Source organism: Jaculus jaculus, chromosome 12, assembly GCF_020740685.1.
Source record: "Jaculus jaculus isolate mJacJac1 chromosome 12, mJacJac1.mat.Y.cur, whole genome shotgun sequence".
Taxonomy (NCBI): domain Eukaryota; kingdom Metazoa; phylum Chordata; class Mammalia; order Rodentia; family Dipodidae; genus Jaculus; species Jaculus jaculus.
In genome coordinates this window covers 4566896-4584436 of record NC_059113.1, presented here as the reverse complement: position 1 = coordinate 4584436, position 17541 = coordinate 4566896, and the positions used below count along the sequence as shown (strand labels likewise).

General features: G+C 43.9%; 1 protein-coding gene across 8 annotated transcripts in view; it reads left to right on the top strand.

The window, feature by feature from the left end:
• LOC101603740 (synuclein alpha interacting protein) overlaps positions 1–17541 on the top strand; it is a 169555-nt gene that overhangs the window by 135377 nt on the left and 16637 nt on the right. For all 8 annotated transcript variants that reach the window (XM_045130957.1, XM_045130951.1, XM_045130956.1 and 5 more), the window contains 2 exons: positions 10287–10412; positions 14493–14662. In XM_045130957.1, the coding sequence (XP_044986892.1) occupies positions 10287–10412; positions 14493–14662 (296 nt within the window). The remainder of the gene's footprint in view (positions 1–10286; positions 10413–14492; positions 14663–17541) is intronic.

Sequence of the window (17541 nt, the reverse complement as noted above, 5' to 3'; positions counted from 1 at the left end):
TGAAGAGACTGAATAAGGAAGATTGCATAGATGGCTTCTATATCTACACGTGTAAGATGGCTTACACAGTCTACTAAGGGCAAAGACTAGATTTCCCGCAGGTCCTGTGACTTCATGGCGGGCTCTGCTATGCCCAAATCTGCATAGATCATTTGTACAGATGACTTATATTTTTGCAATTTTCTTTAGCAATACATTGTGGCATTTGGAGTACCACAGGGCTCCGAAGTGAGCAGCTAGCTGTATAAATGTATGAAATGAAAGCAAGAAGTAGGAAGAATATTTAAAAGCTGTAGAAGCTACTATCTCTAAAATATGAGTCCTTTCCTCTTTAGACATTGTACTCAGCAGTCCCAACTCAGCGTCTTAAAGACAAGCAACGGCGACTGCCAGCTCTTTACTAAGGATGCCATTTTGTGCTTTTACTGGAAAGGAGACAATAGACATTTTTCAAATGATTACAAGAATTTGATCAGTGCTAAGCTTCATAGGTATTTTTTTTTTTTTGCCGTTAAACAATTTTACTAAACTGTGTAAATAATAGCTTTGCTTCCTTGATTTCATTTGCTTCCTCAAGCCTAAGCAGGGTGTTCAGTTAGGAACATCATCATGTGGATGCTGCTACAGGAAAGGAAGAAAGGATTTGGGGGGGCGGGGCCTGTTGGAGCCTCAGTAAGTGATTGAGCCTTAAGCATTCTTTGTCTTTCAGAAATGTCGCTTATTTATGCCATTTTTTGTTGTAGTATTCAACTCTCACAGCAGGTTTCTCATCGTTTGAGCTGTAGGGATAGAACAAAAGAAAATGCCTTTGGTGAGCCTGGCTGGTGACGGTTACTTTACTTATAGCTGAATTATAGGAACATATGCAAATCAACAACCTATTTGAAGAGCGTTATCAAACATTTGCTTCATGCTAGTATCAGTCCTGAGGCTATTTCAAGCTGACAAGCATTTTTTTCCCCGACCTAAAATGCAGCTCTGAAGGGGGCAGCCCAGCGTTTGCCAGGAGAGCGTTCTTAGGCACCTCTTAGATCTGCGGGTGCTGTCCGTCCACCGAAGCTACTTATGCAACAGATTAACCTGCAGAGCTGCTCAGCTTGGATCTGTGACAAGGCTAATATTTTCACAAGGAAGACTTACTGCACAGCTCTCTAATGGATTCAGGATCTGCAAGTTTTCCCCCATCAAGCAGGCATTTGCTTGTGCTCTGGTGATGTTTCTTCAGTAAATATCTCTGGAAAGGAGAGTACCAAAGAAATTCCTCTTTTGGTTTATTTTAGTTGCCCTCTGCCCTTCCTATAGATTCATGAAGAACGGGCTCCATTGGACTCCAAATCTGTGTCCTTTTTCTTGTAAAAATTACCTTTAAAGGCTCCAGTATCTCAGGGTAGCTGGCAGTTTTTAGTAGACTTCTAAGGCGATAGATCTTTGGGTGAAAGGGATTATTGATCTGCCTCATCTTGACACTTGAAGTCTCAGAGGGTGCAATTATCCCATCGTCTGATCGTACCTTGCAGAACGAGCCTGGGACCCATTACCGTGAAAGCCGCAGGGAGATTTGAACAAGCCAGGGTGTCCATCGAAGGCCGCTTTGCCTCCCTAGAGAGGGGCAGCGCTGGGAGAACAATTGAGACAAAACTGTGTTGACTCAAAGCCACTGCCTATGGAACTTTTGGGCTGTTTCATTCAAATGCCAAGGGGCAGTTGTCTCGCCTAGACTCTCCCAAGAGGTCTCCCGCACGCAGCTGCTCTGGGGGTGGTCAGCCTGTCCTGTGTTGGTCCTTCTCCCAGTGGACTCTGTGTGTGCCAGTCAACATCAAATCTGTGATTCCTTTGTTCCTGAATCATTTATAGAGCTTTTGACCAACACATTTTTCTACAAACAGAAAACAGCAACCCTACATCTTAGCAACGAGCACCTTTGCCTGCACTGCATGCTTCTTCATTTGAAATATTTGCCCTGGTGATTCGTCAAGGCCTCCTCTTTTTATTTATTTATTTATTTATTTATTTATTTATTTATTTATTTATTTATTTATAAGTGATAGAGAAAGAGGGAGAGAGAAAGAGAGAGAGAGAGAGAGAGAGAGAGAGAGAGAGAGGGAGGGAGGGAGAGAATGGGGACGCCAGGGCTTTCAGCCACTGCAAACAAACTCCAGACGCGTGCGCCCCCTTGTGCATCTGGCTAACATGGGTTCTGGGGAATGGAGCCTCGAGTCAGGGTCCTTAGGCTTCACAGGCAAGCGCTTAACCGCTAAGCCATCTCTCCAGCCCAAGGCCTCCTCTTGAGACAAGGAAAGGGTGGCTGGTGCCTGTGAATGACTGGTCATAGGCATCAATGGGGCCTGTGCGAGGCACACACTTCTACTTCTCTGTTGTTCTATAGTTTTCTTTAAAAACCGTCTGGATTTTATTGTTTTGTTGACTGTTGCTTCGCAGTCATGAAGCAGAAATGAGCAGTCTGAATGTTTTGTTATAGATGAACAGAGTAGGCGAAAATTTTTTGTTTGGTTTGGTGTGGTTTGATTTGGCTTTTTGAGACAGAATCTTGCTATGAAGCCTAGGCTGGTTTGGAACATGGGATCTTTCTGCCTTGGCCTCCTGAGAGCCAGGATTTCAGATGTGCATCACCACAGCTCACAGAGACACCTTAGACTATTGTGAGCATCTGTCTACACTCCAAGCACTGATCTTGAGAAGGTATCACTGGCTTCAGAGCTCCACAGCCTACAGAATGACAGGCCAGCAACCGTGGTTTCTTTGATCTGAGGGGCACAAAGGGAGCGTGCCGTGGAAAGCCAGGGGCCACTGGAGAATGAGTGTTGTGAACACTGATGCTCAGAAGACAGAAAACAGTCATGAGCAACAACAGGCCCTGACTTAAACTGTCTGAGGTTTATTGTTAGTCCTACTGGGCCAGTGGCCTTGGACCCACTTATTAAAAGGAAGAGACAGAAGAGGAAAAATAAGACAAGGAAATAAAAGAAGTCTCCTATACCTTTGTGTCATTTTTGTGGCGAGTACAATAGGACCTTCCTCATGAGGCTGTTCTGCAGACAAAATGGGAACACAGTGTATTGCCCAGCCCAAACCACACAGTAGGTAAATGTTGAGTGTTGTGACAGTTGGATATTTGCAATTTGTTGCTTTTATTAATCAGTATTTTTTGCTTATCTCATTACAAAACATAAGCTGGAGAGATGGCTTAGCGGTTAAGGTGCTTTCTGCAAAGCCAAAGGACCCAGGTATGATTCCCGAGTACCTACATAAGCCAGATGCACAATGTGGCACACATGTCTGGAGTTTGCTTTCAGTGGCTAGAGGCCCTGGTGCACTCATTCTCTCCCTCCCTCTCTCTCTCTCTCTCTCTCTTTCTCTCTCTCTCTCTCTGTATATCTGCCTTTCTTTCTCTCTTTCTCTCAAACAAATAAATAAAATAAAAGGGACAAGAGGACCGGCATAGTGGTACATGCCTTTAAGAAAAAAATAAAATAAAATAAAATAAGAGAAACTTGCCAAAGAATTAATTTGACCTTGATCTACTTAATAAATTTTACCTGAACCTTTTTTCACATCTCACCATTTTGTGTTCTTCATTTATTTTATAAGAAATGACATTATGAAATTATTACTGGCCTTTTTTCTTACAATTGAAAAACTAGAACGAAGTTAAAATTGAAGCCATCCTAAGTTTGGTGACCTGTGGTCACAATGGAGCTCAGTCCTTAAGGCTGTGCCACAAGCCATGGAGACTTCATTGATGTCAGCAACAAAACTGGGACATACCCTTCACTTAAAGTTTTATTAGCCTTGGTTCAGCAAATCTAATAAATTATATGCATTAATTGTGTCTTTAAACAACTCACATTGCCTTTGGGAACACATAAAACACAACATTTAAAACAGGTTACCAAAATATCAGAAAATCCCCAGAGAGAAAATTAGTATGTGAAGGAAATTCTCAGTTAGTAGATGCAGGCTATATGGATGGACGGATGGATAGAAAGGAAGGAAGGAAGGAAGAGGAAGAAAAAAGGTAGATGATATGAATAAATTAATGAACTATAAGCTGGAGAAGTACTCTTAGACACTGAGATAATGTAGCTGGGCCTCTCCATCCATGTTACTGCACTGCATGTTCTCTGAAAGCAATATTTATAGGAAAATGAAAATCTGGTATTATAGTCTTTTTAACACTTTCTCCTCTCAGGGAGTAGGGAGTAGAAGTAGAATGAGAAGGGCTAAGAGGGGAAGTAGCTTAGATAGATAGATAGATGATGGACAGACTGATGATAGATAGATGATGATAGATAATAGATAGACAGACAGACAGACAGACAATACTTTGAGGGGTCTTTTCAATAGTCCAATAGCTAGCTAGCTAGACGACAGAGTAGATAGGTAAGTAGAGGTACACCATACATGCCTTCTTAGCTGGAGAACATCATGTATATTCCCTTCTCCCTATGAGGTACTTGTCAACTAAATCATGCTTAATTGTAGGACTTGGCATCTTCACAGACGTGAGCATCACAGGGGCTCTCTCTGAGAATGGATGAGCTTGTGAAAACCAAAGGAATTAGTCTTCTCCATATCCATCTTAGAAATCAGAAATGTGGGTTATTAGAAGACCGGGATTATTGTTAGAGAATCCTTTTAAAACTTAACATTTTTAACACTTTATTGAGAATTTTGATACATGAATTTACTGTAATTTGATTGTATTCCTATTCTAATATCCCCTTTTGTCCCCTTCCCCACCCCTATCCCATGGAGCACCCTCTTTCCAAGTAGTCTTTCTTCTGTCTTGATGTCTCATTTCTTTTGTCCTTCTACATCCTCTCTGTTAAAATGCTGATGGGCTGAGAATTGTACGGGTCGTGTGGGGGAACAACAACTACTGTGAGGTCATGAATGCACCAGTCAGTTCATGTCCAGAAGACATACCCCAAAGTACTCCTTTCCCACCCTGTGGCTCTTACATCCCTTTTGCCCCCTTTTTTACAGTATTCCCTGAGCATGGTAGAGGTGCCGAGCTATCAACAGCCTGTTGTTTTCAGCTCTGATGGGGTTTAAGTCTCCCCAGTGTCTACCAGCCTCTTCACAGAGAAGCTTCTCTGGCCGGCGGAGAGAGCAGCACATCCTGCGTAGTGTTCCATGAGCCCTGGCAGGTGTGATGGAGATGGACTTCCTTCTTGTCTCATCATCTTGAGGAGCCTTGGGTCTCCCCAGTGTTCACCACCATCTGTAAAAAGAAAATTTTCTAACCAAAAGTGAGAACAGCATTACTCAATAGGCATAAGCATATACATTAAGCAGATAGTTTGATGGGCTCAGTATATCCATCTAGTCAAAGAACAGTGGTAGCTTCCCTCTGAGGACTATGTCCTTCCAAGCCATGGGTTTTTTAAAATGTATTTTTAAATTTATTGTTTTGTGAGAAGAGAGAGAGGAGAGAGAGAATGAGCCTTCCAGAGCTTCTTGCTGCTAGAAAACTCCAGATGCATTTCCCACTTTGTGCATATGGTTTTCTGTGGATACTAGAGAATTGAACCCCAGTTGACAGGCTTTGCAAGCAAGCACCTCCAGTCACCATGCCATTTCCCCAGCCCGCCACAGGCTTTTGACTTTGTTCACAGTACTGGGCATGAATTCCCTCCCACTAATCAGAAAGTTGGTTACTCCCATAACTTATGTACCTCTGTTGCACGCAGAGGCACATCTCGCCTGGCCGCCTGATGGTGTGCTTTGCAGAAGTCGTGCTTGTTATGACTGTGGACCACTGTCCTCTCCCAGCAGCCTGCATGCCACTTTCCACCACTCTGCCAGGTCGCCAGTGGCAGAGGTGGCGGACAGCTCAGATCCAGGCTGAGTTTTCAGTGTCCTGGGGCCACAGCATGTGGTGTCCTTAGCAATAGGTTCTTATCACCTAGTTCTAATGGATAACTAAAATCACTGGCAATCAGTAGCCCACATGGTTTTGGGGCCTCATGGGCCTCTCTGCCCAGCAACTCTCTGGGGACCAGAGGTGTCCATCCTTGGCACTAGAATTTGCCTGCACCAACCTATGGTTTCAGGGTCAAGTTTTCTCTACCCCAGCAGGATACTTCTGCCCAAAATTTTTCTCTCTCAAATATATTTTTAAACAACTTAGGAAGAAGCAGGTTTCTATATGACGCGCGCACAATGTCTTTAGTTGTGTATATTCCTCCTCCTCTCCTCCCTCCATTTCCCCGCCTCACTGGGACCTTTTGCCTCCTCCATTCTGTCCATCTACTTTCCTGTCCACTTTCTACCTCCTCCAACCCTTTTCGGCTTTTCCTCATTCCAAGCCTCATTCTAACTTCCTGGCCTCTAGCACCGACTCTTACTTCAGCTTACAAACACATCTAAATATTCAAAGCTAGGACTCACCTATGAGAGAGGACATGAGGCATTTGTCTTTCTGAGCCTGAGTCACCTCACTTGGTATTTTTTTTCCTAAATCCATCCATTTTCCTGTGAATTTCTTTTTTTTTTTTTCAGTTGAATAAATTTCCACTGTATATAAACCACATCTTATCATCTACTCATTAGTCGTTGGGCATCCAAGGTGATTCCATTTCCTAGCTGTTGTGAGGAGAACAGCAATAAACATATTCAAACAAGCATCTCTGTAGTAAAGTGCAGTCCTTAGGGTGGACATCCAGGAGTGTTACAGCTGGGTCATGTGGTGGATCTATACATCCAGGAGTGATACAGCTGGGTCATGTGGTGGATCTATACATCCAGGAGTGATACAGCGGGGTCATGTGGTGGATCTATAAGTCCAGGAGTGTTATGGCTGCATCATGTGGTAGATTGTCCAGGAGTGTTGCGGCTGGGTCATGTGGTGGATCTCTATGTCCAGGAGTGTTATGGCTGGATCATGTGGTGGATCTCTATGTCCAGGAGTGTTACAGCTGGGTCATGTGGTAGATTTATACGCCCAGGAGTGTTATGGCTGTTTCATGTGGTCGATCATCCAGGAGTGTTATGGCTGGGTCATGTGGTAGATCTGTACGTCTAGGTGTGTTATGGCTGCATCATGTGGTGGATCTCTACATCCAGGAGTGTAACGGCTGGGTCATGTGGTGGATCTGTACATCCAGGAGTGTTATGGCTGCATCATGTGGTGGATCTCTACGTCCAGGAGTGTTACGGCTGGGTCATGTGGTGGATCTGTACATCCAGGAGTGTTATGGCTGGGTCATGTGGTAGATCTATACGTCCAGGAGTGTTGGCTGCGTCATGTGGTAGATTGTCCAGGAATGTTATAGATGGGTCATATGGTGGATTTATAAGTCCAGGAGTGTTACACCTGGGTCATGTGGTTGATCTATACATCCAGGAATGTTACAGCTGGGTCATGTGGTAGTGTGGTAGATCTATTTTGAGGTTTTTGAAAAACCTCCACACTGATTTCCATAGTGGCTACATCAGTTCAGTGACAACAAATGCTTGTGAGAATGTGGGGGTGTTGGTGGGGGTATAAACTAGACAGACTTTTTTAGTAGTACTCCTAATTACTTCTCTTATAAAAGAAAATTGTCCTACAGAAAATATAAAACCAAAGTTAAGGTTCTGGGCAAATCTCATGGTGTTTTGAATAAGTAAAGATAATTCTTACTTGACGTAAGTTTTTTTATATTTGATTGGGTAAGACCACTAATTGCCATTACAAGAAGAAAAGGCAGATTATTGTAACAACTCAGGTTGACCTTAGCTTGCCATGCCCTTAGGAGTCAGGGAAGCTTTTGTTTTTTCCTCACATAAACTTCAAGTGCTTTGAATGGTCATCCTATGAGGTCATTTGTCAAGAACTGTAGATTCTCCTGCATTTCCACAATAGGATAATTCCTAGTCTAATGCCTATAATCCTATCACTAAAAGTCAAAATACATAATTTTAACATAGCACGGTGTGTTGCATTAAGTAGATATACAATCCATTATAATATTTAATTTAGTGTGCAAAATTAAAAAATGCACAGGACTAAAAGGTACAGCTAAACATTTCAAATTATCTTAATCTCCTTTAAGTCTTACTTGCTAAATAAAGAATCTGGTTAAAATCATGAAATAGTCCTCCTTGGTTTTCGGACTGATAAATAAAGTTGTTACAGTTGGATGTTCCCCCAAATCTCTTCCAGTCCACAGCTTAAAGAGTCCATGATTGAATGTCATGGAACAAACCAAGTTACCCCGTGCTTGAAAATCACCCATTGGGGAGCCTCATTCTGCACATGGTGGGTCATCTTCCCCCCAGCCTGCCTTCTTGGACCTTCCCATGTCTCAGCATTCGCTGCATTGCCATATGTCTTTGGGCTTCATACTTCTGCTCACTGAATTTTTTTAAGGTTACTTGGTACAAACCTCTGTTTCCAAATAAAAATAGCTGGGAAAGGTAAGGAAGTAGTTTTATTACCACAGGCACATGAAAACGCTCCCTGTTCTGATGCGCACGTGAGCTCCAGCTTTCTCCAGGCCGGCCGCTGAGGGAGCCTTCTCCAGCTTCCAGCTCCCAGCCTCGGCCTCCACCTTCTGCTCTGCGCCACCCTCCAGGGCGCCCGGAGGGCTTCCCCTAGTTCTGCGACGTCTCTGGGCTTCAGCCAGCACCCATCCTGCTCTCCAAGGTGCATTCTTGGCCGGCTGTTGTCATTGATTCTATTTTCCTATTTTTTTTTTCTTTTTAGGGGTCTTACTCTTACTTGCTCATTTGGAAAAAGTAAGGAACAGATAGATATTCAGCCTGTCCCTTGCATCTCAGATATCTTTATAAGCAGTGCCTTGTTTCTCAGTTTGGGGGGGCATGAAAGAGTTGGCTGTTTTTATCCAACATTCCTTTAGCAGGTTAATTGGCATGTTCAGAAGATGAAGGAAAATTTAATCCAGAAAAGTATAAAAGTTCATGACCAGTCCAAGCAAATAACCAAGTTAAAAAAAAAAAACAACACAAACCTTTAAAAGGCTAAGATGAAAAAAAGTTCAAAGCTATTTCAAATGCATAATCGTCTTTTTAAAATGTCACATTCCACCCACTAAACTTCATGCTGTTGTTTTTACCACTCTCATATTTTTTTAACTTTATATTTAATTCTTCTATTTTAAAACAGTGAAACCCCATCCCCCTGCTTCATCCAAAGCCAAGCATAACATGAAAATACCACAAAACACTGTGGGTAAAATACAAACAGATTATGACAAAACATACTGACTACTTACTCTATGACTTCGTTTTTGGAAGGTCTGTGTTCAGAGTCTTTGGTCCCCTCCCTTTAACATGGAAAAAGAGACAGCTTTGCTTCTGTGTATTTGCACATGTGTGTGTGTGGTGTGCCTGTGTGTATTTGCGTTTCCATGTGTGTGGACAATGTGTGTGTGGGGGGTGCATGCGCTCATGTGTGCATATAGAGGCCAGAGGACAAAGTCAGGTGTCATATTTTCTGGAGACAGGGTCTCTCACTGAACCCAGAGTCATGATTCAATTGGCCAAGCTAGCTAGCAAGCCCTAGGGGTTCTTCTATCTTCTCTGCCTCCCTGATGCTGGGGTTACAGATGTGCACTATCATGCCAAGATTTTTATGTGGGTCTGGGGGATCTGAACTTAGGTCCTCATGTTTGCTTAAGCACTTTACCAGCCCTACAATTTTACTTATAAAATGTCACTAACATTTGGTTAGAAAAAAAAAAAAAAAAGAACAAGAGGTTCCTAGTTTTGTTACAGTGAGATTATCTTGCCCTCGACAATTTACCATGTTGACTCTTTTTGTTAAGTCTGTGGTCTGCGTGGAAAGAGGTAACATGGTTGGGGGATTATGAATTTGAATAGAAACTAGTTACCTCACAAGTTCAAGGCTTGATGACAATATGCTTGGAGTCTCCAGTGCAGCTTAAACACAGAAGAAACAGCATTGCCTCGGGAAGACTTGGAATCAAAAGACCTAGAGTCTATAGTTCGAACTTTGGATTTGTCTAGAGGTGTGACTTGGAGGAAATACTCAACTTCCTGTGAGTTTGTTTTCCTTTCTGGAGAGTAAGGAAAACAAGAGTGTTTCCTAGGTGCCTTCCTACTCAAAATCTTCCATGTGGTCCTCTTTCATTAATTTCAGAGGAGTCCTGGATTTCAGTTAATTCTAAATTGGTATTTCCTTTTGCTATGGTAAGCTTAGTGTGATGTACTACTCACTGTTTAGAATGTTGTTTTCTTCTACATACTGACTTTCCTGCATGAGAGTCCACTAATCATGGGTATTCCTTTGTTTATAGGAAAAGATTCTCCTCTGGCTTCTTCAGTTCATGCAAGAACAAGGCATCTCCCTGGACGAGGTGGACCAGGACGGCAACAGCGCTGTTCACGTGGCCTCACAGCATGGCTACCTTGGATGCATACAGGTGCACAGCCTTGCTGTTTTGCAAATAGGAAGGGGTGTGTTGAGAAACAAAACAGGAAGAGGTGGGGAAGGAAGGGAGGGAGGGAGAGAGGAAGGAAGGAAGGAAGAAAGGAATTTGCTCATGGAGAAAATTCTTGTGTAAAATCAGCTTTTGTATTATAGTAGACAATGAGGAATTAAAATGATGTACCCATTCTCCAAACTCCACACAAATGTAGGCAAAAATAGCCCTAACTTTCTCCATGAGTGTCGGAAAGTGTTGAAAGGGACTTTTCCTGTTCTCTCAACATTGCTGCATGCTGAGGACAGTGTGTGATAAGTGCCCCATGGCCTCACGAGGGCAGGGACACCACCATGTGGACATTTCTCAGTTTCTCAAATGGATTTTTGCCCTCATTAGCACATCTCTCCTATCTAGGCTTATGAGGAACAAGACATTTTCTGGGTGAGAGTCCTTCAGTGTAGACAGTAGTAGACTCTTCTTTTTTGACAGTAGAGCTGAGCTTTGCAAATATATTCATAAGGCCCAGGGTTAGGAGAGAACTCAGAGGTTCAAGGTGCTTGCTGGCAAGCCTGCAGACCCAAATTGAGCCTCCTCCACGCCCATGTAAAACTGCACACAGAGTGGTAATATTCATCTATAATCCTGACCTTCCCACAGCAGTGAGAAGAGGAAGGAACCAGGGAACTCTGGGAGCTCACAAGCAGTAGCATCCAAATCACAGTAAGAGAGAGCCATATGCAATAGATATACACACAACCAGAAATAACTTTTAAAGGCCCAGGGATAATTATCAGGGCTACATAACCGGTTCTCTTGGGCCTTTGGCAGAGTAGATCGGTCCTTGGTTGTCCAGCCCCTGCTTCTAGCCCATCTTGTCCTCTAAATATTCTCCTATTCTCTGTTTGCAATGATGTCAAAAGATTGGTTAGCAGAGCCACAGAAGAAGGGGGAAAGTTGTGCCCACTGCCCTGAGCCACACGAGAATTGCTCCCGGGTGAAGCATTCAGAAAGAAAGAGGAAATTGTGTCTGAAATGGAACACTGGACATTGAGAACTAGCTGTCCAGGAAGGTTACAAGGACTCGGGAAATAACAGGAGAATATATGCCAAAACCAAAAATATAAGACAAGGGTTTAAAGAAAACAAAGGCAGAGAGCACCAGAAAGCTCTCTAGAGTATTTACTCACACAGAACTATTCCTTAGAGGGCTAACTCAAGAGGAAGTTTTCAGAGTGTCGGAACTTTTGCTGTTAGTGTTGGCAAGGCAGGCATCTTCTCATTCAAGGTACCAGCTTTTAAAAGCAGTGGCGAGAAATAAGAGCATATTGCTGGATAGATGGTTTAGTGGTTTAGGCACTGGCCTGAAAAGCCAAAGGACCCGGTTCCGATTCCCCAGGACCCACACAAGCCAGGTGCACAAGGGGCACGTGTGTCTGGAGTTCATTTGCAGTGGCTAAATGCTCTGGCACGCACATTCTTTCTCTCTGTCTCTCTCTCACCCTCTCTCTGCCTCTTTCTGTCTGTCTCAAATAAATAAATAAAAATAAAACATTAAAAAAAAAAAGAAGGCTGGAGAGATGGTTTAACAGTTAAGTGCTTGCCTGTGAAGCTAAAGGACCCCGGTGAAGTTCAATTCCCCAGGACCCACATAAGCCAGATGCATAAGGTGATGCAGGCATCTGGAGTTCGTTTGCAGTGGCTGGAGGCCCTGATGTACCCATTCTGTCTGTGTTTGTCTGTAGCTCTCAAATAAATAAAAATAAACAAAAAATTTTAAAATTTTAAAAGGGAAATAAGAACTTATAGAAATCAGATACATTAAATTCTTAACAGGATCTTCAGAAAGATTAAAGGAGTGGCATGACTTTTTTGTGAAAAAAAGATAATTGAATGAAGATTGAAAATTATACTTTTTCTAACTTATCAAAATAATGTTCAGCAACTCTGAAACAGACTTTTTATCAGCTAAGAAGAGACTAAAAAGCCAAAGAAATCCAGTTGGTCACTGACTCTATTTCAGTTATTTTTAAGTACGTGGAGACAAGTGGTCTGTCCTTCCAGGGTACTGGTCATTCCACTTCACATGGATGATGTTTTTGGCACTGGACACTGTGGCTGTGGGAATTTGTGTAAGCTTGGAAGAGGGTCTGGGTGTGAGATTAAAAAATAATAATAGAGGATGACTGAGAACAAGCAAGTGACCTTATGAGTAAGGAGGGGACTGAGGAAATAAAACAGTGGAAAGAAAACTGCAGGGGTCAGAGTCAAGGGGAGGAAGAAGAGTGCGTGCTGACAGCGAGTGTCTCTGCGAGCCCCGGAGCTCCCAGCTGGCGGAGTCGTGAGCTCGGTGCAAGTGGCTCTGGGGAGAACTGACCTTTCACAGCGAGTGTTCATCAACTAAAAGGAAAATCGAGTTCTTTACTGGCCGCTGAACCTAAGTAACCTAAGAAGCTAAACACAAGCACTGCTTCTAGAAAACATGTCATTGTCCCAAAGTAACTCAGAGGCAAACAGTGTCATCACGATATTATCAAAGAAGGCATCAGATGGCAGTGGATGATAAATATTCATGTAACAGCTTTCTCTAGACTTTAATGACATCAAGAAATAAATAGGCAATGGCTCTGGTGTTCTTCAATTACTGATTTCAGCCATGTGCCGTCCAGTCTCCCTCTCCCTCCTAATGACTCGTCAGCCACATGCCCTAATGTTGCTGTCTTTGGCTGCTAAACTTCACTCTAACGTGGCTGAAAGCCTCAATCCCGTTTATCCCTTCAACGCTTCATCTGGCTGTGGTCAGTGGTAGAGAACTCTATGGCAGCCTTGAGGTGCAGACGCTGGAGGATGTTATGGGATCCCTTCATGAGTACTTAACATGGCTCCAGCTTTGCCACCCCTTCCCCCAAACAATTCCTTCAGCCTGTGACATACCCCATGGCCACTGCTTCTGGAAAGCCCTCTCCTTGTGAGGAGGTATGCAGGTGGAAACAAGTTCCCACTAAGCCCCGCTACATTGTCCATGCAATCCCAACACAGGCATGTGGGCTGCTTCTCAGCCTCCCCGCAAACTATGTCATCTCCCTCCAGACGCCATCTCTCTCCAGATGCCATCTCTGTCCAGATGCCATCTCCCTCCAGACGCCATCTCTCTCTAGATGCCATCTCCCTCCAGACGCCATCTCTCTCCAGATGCCATCTCTGTCCAGATGCCATCTCTCTCCAGACGCCATCTCTCTCTAGATGCCATCTCCCTCCAGATGCCATCTCTGTCCAGCCCTTCTTACTCCTGATCAGGCAGGTACAGCAAGAGGTCAGCAAGCGTGACTCCAAAACCAAGCCTGAGTGAATAGGAGCAGACAGAGAGAGTTGCGGTCCCCACATCTTACAGGCAACTCTGCCTTTAGGAATGATTCCTTTGGACCCTAACCTTCAAAAGAAACAAAACACCACAAATACTGTGCTGCCCATCTCAGAAAAGAAATGACTTTGGAGAAAGCAGCAACCTCCTCTCCGCCTGTTAAGCCCTGATAGGCACAGGTGAGCGGGGCGTAGCCCTGGCTCAGGTCTGCTCTAGCAGGCTCTGAAGGGAGGCCTCTGCCACTAGCCACTGGCAGGTCACTAGTGACTCTCTTTTTCTGAGCTGGTGTTTCCCCCATCAAGCACCATGGATTCTGATCACTGACTTTTGAATAAGAAAAAAAAGTCTCCCCATTCTGTTATACTCATTTAAGAACATTGTTTAAAGGAAGTCTGTTATAGTCATTGAAAAATAATGCTTTTTGGGGCTGGAGAGATGGTTCAACCATTAAAGGTGCTTGCTTGCAAAGCCTGATGGTGCTGTTTTGATTCTCCAATACCCATGTAAACAAAGCCAGGTGAACAACATGGCTCATGCCTCTGGCATCGTTTTGCAGTGACAAGAGACCCTGTTACGCTCTTCTCTCTTTCTGCTTGCAAACAAATAAATAATATTTTAAAAATAATGTCTTTTGTCCTCGGGAATCTGTTCTAATTAATTTAAAATAATATTTATAAGGAGGTCCTGATACCATCATAAGTGTGTGCATTTTCTGACAGACCCTGGTGGAGTACGGAGCGAATGTCACCACGCAGAACCACGCCGGAGAAAAGCCCTCCCAGAGCGCTGAGCGGCGCGGGCACACGCTGTGCTCCCGGTACCTGGTGGTGGTGGAGACCTGCATGTCGCTGGCCTCCCAGGTGGTGAAGCTAACCAGGCAGCTGAAGGAGTAAGTGGCCGCTGGTTCCGAGAACAGTCTGACTTGTCCCTGCTGTGTTTCCGACCCAGCCAAGGGCTCTGACGAGCTGCCTTGGTTCCAGGCATGGCTTTCCCCTCATCCTTTCTTCGTCTGTCCTACCAGCTCTCGTGTCTGCAGAGGTACGGTGACAGCGAGCCAGGCAGGGACACTCGGCTACTGCAGATGAGGAGGGGAGGCTCTGCCCGCCTTCACATCCCTTGGGGACCTTGTCGCGGCCGAGCAGCGGACGTACACTCGGTCACCACCTCTGGCCTTCTGTCCTTCGTAGTCTGGAAAGTCCTACAGAGTATGAAGGAGAGAAAGAAAATGGAAGTGTTTCTGAATTTTCTCAAAAGTAAAAAAAAAAAAAAAAATGAGTGTTTTGGGAAATTACACATGATCAGCTTTATGTCTATCACGAGCCAATTTATTGTAAAAAAAATTAGCCAGATGATCAATGAACTTTCAGACCATGATAGTGTTTGTGCCACGGCTTACTAAAACAAGTTCTTCCCTGGATGTCTTGTGTGTCTGGTTGTCATGGAGAAGACGTTCTGGGAGATTTCCATGACATGCTTGCAAAAGTGGGGTGGTGGTGATGGATAAAAGGCCATCAGGTAGGTTTCTAGCAAGTTGAAGGATTAAAGGAGCTAATGCTAAGAACCAACTTCAGCCCCTTGGAGGACATGAAGGTCAAATTACAATTGCTAGTTGAGGAGGGCTTCCTGAAAATAAGATCAATATTCCAAACAATGTTGATAGGAGGAAAACCTTAAAAGTAAGGTAAATTTTAGAGGGAAAAAAATGAAGTCTTACCTTAAAGATATATGCATATAGTCATATACATATGTAATAATAAAACATACAGTTTTGCAATGGGTGCTAGAAGCCCCTCCCCCTCGGCTGGGCAGAACCAGCCCCCAAGCTCCAGAGCACAGTTTTGCTAAGTGTGGCTGGGGGTCGCTCCCGCCAGGAGAGCACTGACTTCTGAGTCCACTCAATGGTCGCAGATCCGGGAAGAGCCCAGGAAGTCTGTGCAGGAGTCCCGGGCAGCACTGGAATTTCAAAGACAGGCATGTGGAAAAACAGCAAGTGTCCATATCCCACTTCCCTCTCCAAATTTAATGATTATCCTTGTTTTGCCCTGCCACAGTCACCAGTAGGTAGTGGGGTCCTAGGGGTTCAGGAGAGTCCTTGAACCCTAAACTCTAGGTCCGTGTCTACTTGTAATCAAAGAACTGAGTTTTAAAAAAAGACTGAGAAGGATAATTATTAAATGATTATGTTTCTCGAGGGAAGTACAGTTAGGGAAGTGCAGAGCCAAGCAAAGACACCTACATGGCTTGAGAGCCCACATGGAGGGCCTGGAAAAACCATGGAAAGGACAGAAAAGAGAATTCAAAGAGAGCTGGGCATGGAGGCACACACCTTTAATCCCAGCACTCGGGAGGCAGAGGTAGGAGGATCATCATGAGTTCACGGCCACCCTGAGACTACATAGTGAATTCCATCCATCCAGGTCAGCCTGGGTTAGAGTGAGACCCTACCTCAAAAAAACAAACAAACAGAAAGTCTCTAAACCGTGAACTCTGAAAAGCTTTCCTGGGCTGCATTTCTTATCTGCTGTTTCTTAGTGAATGGTGAACCTTCAGGGTCTTCTCCGTGCTCTCTCTAATGGTGATTCTGGGGTACGCTGTTAACAGACAGCAGTTCTCAGTTGTCTCCAGGGCAGACAATTGTTGATCCTGTGGCAAGAGAAATGTGAGAGGTTGTTTTTCTGACCCCTGTCTTTCACTTACTGTATACGTCACTGAAGTAGAAAAGCCGGGAACTTACTGAGAAACCTCTGCACACTGTGCTGTGTCCTTCGGGCTGTAAGGCATTAGCAGCAAGTATGCACAGGAATGGAGATGATTTCCATGGGTGAAAATAGGAGTCTTTCCAATCTAGAATTCTGGAGGCAGGTAGTCTTAAAAGCTTCTTCTAACTCGAGCATGTGACCAACTCTTTTTTATTTTTTTATTTTTATTATTGACAACTTCTTTGTTTTTGAGGTAGGTTATCACTCTAGCTGAGGCTGAGTTGGAATTCACTATGTAGTCTCAGGGTGGCCTTCAACTCACAGCAATCCACCTACCTCTGCCTCCTGAGTGCTGGGATTAAAGGCGTGCGCCACCATGCCCGACAATTATTATTGACAACTTCTATAATTATAGACAATAAGCCATGATTGTTCCCTCCCTTCCCTCACTTTCCTCTTCACAATCCACTCTCCATTATTATCCCCTCCCTCTCTCAATCAAACTCTCTTTATTTTTATGTCATCCGCTTTTCCAACTGTTTTTTCTTTCAAGGTAGGGTCTCACTGTAGCAAAAGCTGACCTGGAATTCACTATGTAGTCTCAGGATGGCCTCGAATTTACAGCAATCCTCCTACCTGTGCTTCCTAAGTGCTGGGATTAAAGGCGTGCGCCACCATGCCTGGCCTTTTCCAACTTTTTATAGTTAATAGACTCTGTTACCATTTGGAAATGGGAAGCTTCAACTCTATTGCAGTCCCATTTAGTCAACAAAGGTGTTTTGGATCAAATTCTGTCCCTACCAGGAAGGTATGCTGGAGTATTGAGCTCTAAGACTGTATAATGTGGCCGTATTTGGGGATATGATCTTCATAGAAGTATTCAAGCTCAAGTGAGCTTTTAGGGGAGGTCCTAAACCAATGACTGATAGCCTTATAAAGAGGTGACATTTAGACACAGAGATGGACCCATGCGAGAGACTGCTATGTGAACATTCAGAGAGCAAAAGGATGTATGTCTAAAACTAGGGAACTCAGAGGTTTCCAGCAAACTAACAGACCCAAGGACAGA